The 2703-nt window shown below is 59.4% G+C and overlaps 1 protein-coding gene across 1 annotated transcript in view; it reads left to right on the plus strand.

Annotated features, from left to right (window-relative positions):
* RPH3A (rabphilin 3A) overlaps positions 1-2703 on the plus strand; it is a 42823-nt gene that overhangs the window by 31133 nt on the left and 8987 nt on the right. Inside the window, exons 9-10 of the mRNA XM_009880368.1 lie at positions 1123-1268; positions 2656-2701. Coding sequence (XP_009878670.1) covers positions 1123-1268; positions 2656-2701 — 192 coding nt within the window. The remainder of the gene's footprint in view (positions 1-1122; positions 1269-2655; positions 2702-2703) is intronic.

A 2703-nucleotide genomic window follows, 5' to 3' on the forward strand; every position in this document is an offset into this window, starting at 1 on the left:
GCTCGTGTGCGCTCCTCCCTCCCTCTTCAGCGGCGCAGCATCTTTACCCTCTCCCCCCCTCTCCCATCTGCAATCTGTTGCGTTTTGCTTTCTCCTTGTGCCTGGCGACCCTGAGAGCCCAGCCAAGGATAAACACCCCATTTATGTCACGGCAAAGATTTATATCCGGCATCTCCGGCACAAGCCAGGTGAGCGCCGAGACCTTTTCCATCACGTCCGTGGGTTGCAATTTATCACCACGAAGCGGTCTCGGCCCCCCCCCGGCACGTGCGGCTGGGATTTATCTGCCATGATGGCTGTGGATGGAAGTGAGAGTGAGCTGTCACCGTTGTCTCGCTAATAAATGGAAGATGATCAGCAAAAAGAAAATATGATCCCCCTGTCCCGGGGACCGCGGAGCTGTAATGGCATTAGGGCTTTGACGGGCACGAGGACGGGCTGACGGATGTCTCAGGCCTTGTTTTCCTGTGGGGCTCTCGTGTCTCCTCATGTCCCCACGGTTTGCCGTGTCCTTTGGGGTTTCCCTGACCACCGTGTGCAGGTTTGATGGTGCAGAGCCCTCCTGCTGCCCTGCGGGTGCCACATGGCTGGCAGTCCCCGATGCCCTGGGGGTGATGCCGCAGCCGCCGTACCCATCCTCATCCTCAACCCCTCAATCTCTCATCCTCTCAACCTCTCATCCTCATCCTCTCAACCTCTCATCCTCAACCCCTCAACCTCTCATCCTCAACCTCTCAACCTCTCAACCTCTCATCCTCAACCTCTCAACCTCTCATCCTCAACCCCTCAACCTCTCATCCTCACCCCCTCAACCTCTCATCCTCAACCTCTCAACCTCTCAACCTCTCATCCTCAACCTCTCAACCTCTCATCCTCAACCCCTCAACCTCTCATCCTCAACCCCTCAACCTCTCATCCTCAACCTCTCATCCTCTCATCCTCAACCTCTCATCCTCTCATCCTCAACCTCTCAACCTGTCATCCTCTCAACCTCAACCCCTCATCCTCATCCTCCTGTTCCAGGCTGGGCATCACCCGGGCGGCTCCTCTCCAGGTGGCTTTGGGGACGGATGGGCCATCAGGGTGCGATCCTCATTGCTGCCTTTCTCGCTCTCTCCGCAGGCAGCGACGCGATGGCGGCTGGCCGGGGGAGCTAAGCCGCGCCCGGGCGCCAACCGAAAAAAAAGGCACCGCCGGCAGCGAAAAGGCTGGTGGGGACGCAGACAGCCGTGACTACGCTGCCGAGAGCGCGGTCAGCAGGAGCCCTGGTGAGAGCTGCGCTTCTGCGTGCTTGTGCGCCCTTCTGCATGCTTGTGCGCTCTTCCACCTGCTTGGAAGGAGAGGGCTGGGGGACACAAAGCCGGCAGCCGTACGAGGGGTGTTTCTGCCCCGTGTGTGGCACGAGGTGATGCTGAGGGATTTCACAGCGCAGAGCAGCCGTCTCTCCTGTTTCCCGCGCCCGCTGTTTTACACTGCTCCGTTGGGATTTGCTGACGGGGAGGTCCGGGGTGTTGGTGGGATCGGGGGGAGACATGGAGGGGGATCCCCGTCCCTTCCCCGGCGTGCGGGGAGGATCCTGCCCTGCTTTTCCTTGCAAAGGGATCTCTTACGGCCAATGGAAAGGCATGAATTTGAAAAGACCCACGCACGATGTGAGAGCTGCGGGTGGAAAAAGGAGTGGGCTCAGTGCTTTCCAGGCTAATTTTAAGAAGAGGTGAAATGCAGCCGAGGTGGGACCTGAAGTAGAAGCATTTTTCACAACCAGGCGCTGCCGACAGAGCGGGCAGGAGGCAGCTCTGCCCGTGGGAGCCCGGTGCTTCGCTGGTGGGCGCCTGGCTGGGAACGTCGTTTCTTGTTTCGTGAAAGTTTGATGTGTTCCAAGCTCTTCTAAGTGGCTGTGATAGGAACGGGCGGCCGACAGCATTCGGCGGGGGCGGAATCCTCCTGGGGTGCCTCCAGAAAGGGGGAAAGGCACATTGCAGGGACCCTTTTTTCCTCTAGGAGCTGAGCTTGCAAATTTAATCGGTGAAAGCTGCAAACAGCTGGAAAACATCCAAGTCCTCTTAAATTCCTTGGGAAAGGAAGGAATATTTGATGGTTGGGTAGTTGGGGAATAGCTAGAGAAGGGCATTCAGGGCTGCCCAGGGTTCTGCCGTGGGGAGACGGTGTTTTAATTCCCCTTTGGCTGGATGACCCTCGTGAGGGTGTCCCTGTGCCCCGTTGCTGCCTCGGGGCGATCCTGGGGCGCTGCTGCCGCTCGGGAATGCAGGGGAGGACTGGGGTGCGATGGGCATCGCAGCGATGCTGCCGGCTTTGTTCACCTTCCAGCTCAGCCCCATGCCTGACCGCAACCACGTCCATCCGCCTCCTTCCGCTTCTCCCGCGTCTCCCTCTTTTGCAGGCGGATTGGTGCGGCACGGGGTCCCCCTAGTGAGACGCTCCCTGCTCCAACCCGGGCTGCGCTCGCTCCCCAAAAGCGTGTGGGGCTGAGCCGCTATCTCAGCACACCACCACCATCCATCCACCAAACGTCTCTCCTCTCCGCTGCCTCTGGCTGCCCTTCCATGGCTGATTCCGGCTCTAAACCCCTCACGCAACGTAGGCAAAGCCCCCGGGGCCTTAAACCCCGTGTCCGATTCTCCCCTCTCCTTGCAGGCGTGAAGAGGACCAACTCCATGCAAGCCCAACGGCCGCCCCCACCAA

This window comes from Charadrius vociferus, unplaced genomic scaffold (assembly GCF_000708025.1).
Source record: "Charadrius vociferus isolate BGI_N301 unplaced genomic scaffold, ASM70802v2 scaffold332, whole genome shotgun sequence".
Lineage (NCBI taxonomy): Eukaryota > Metazoa > Chordata > Aves > Charadriiformes > Charadriidae > Charadrius > Charadrius vociferus.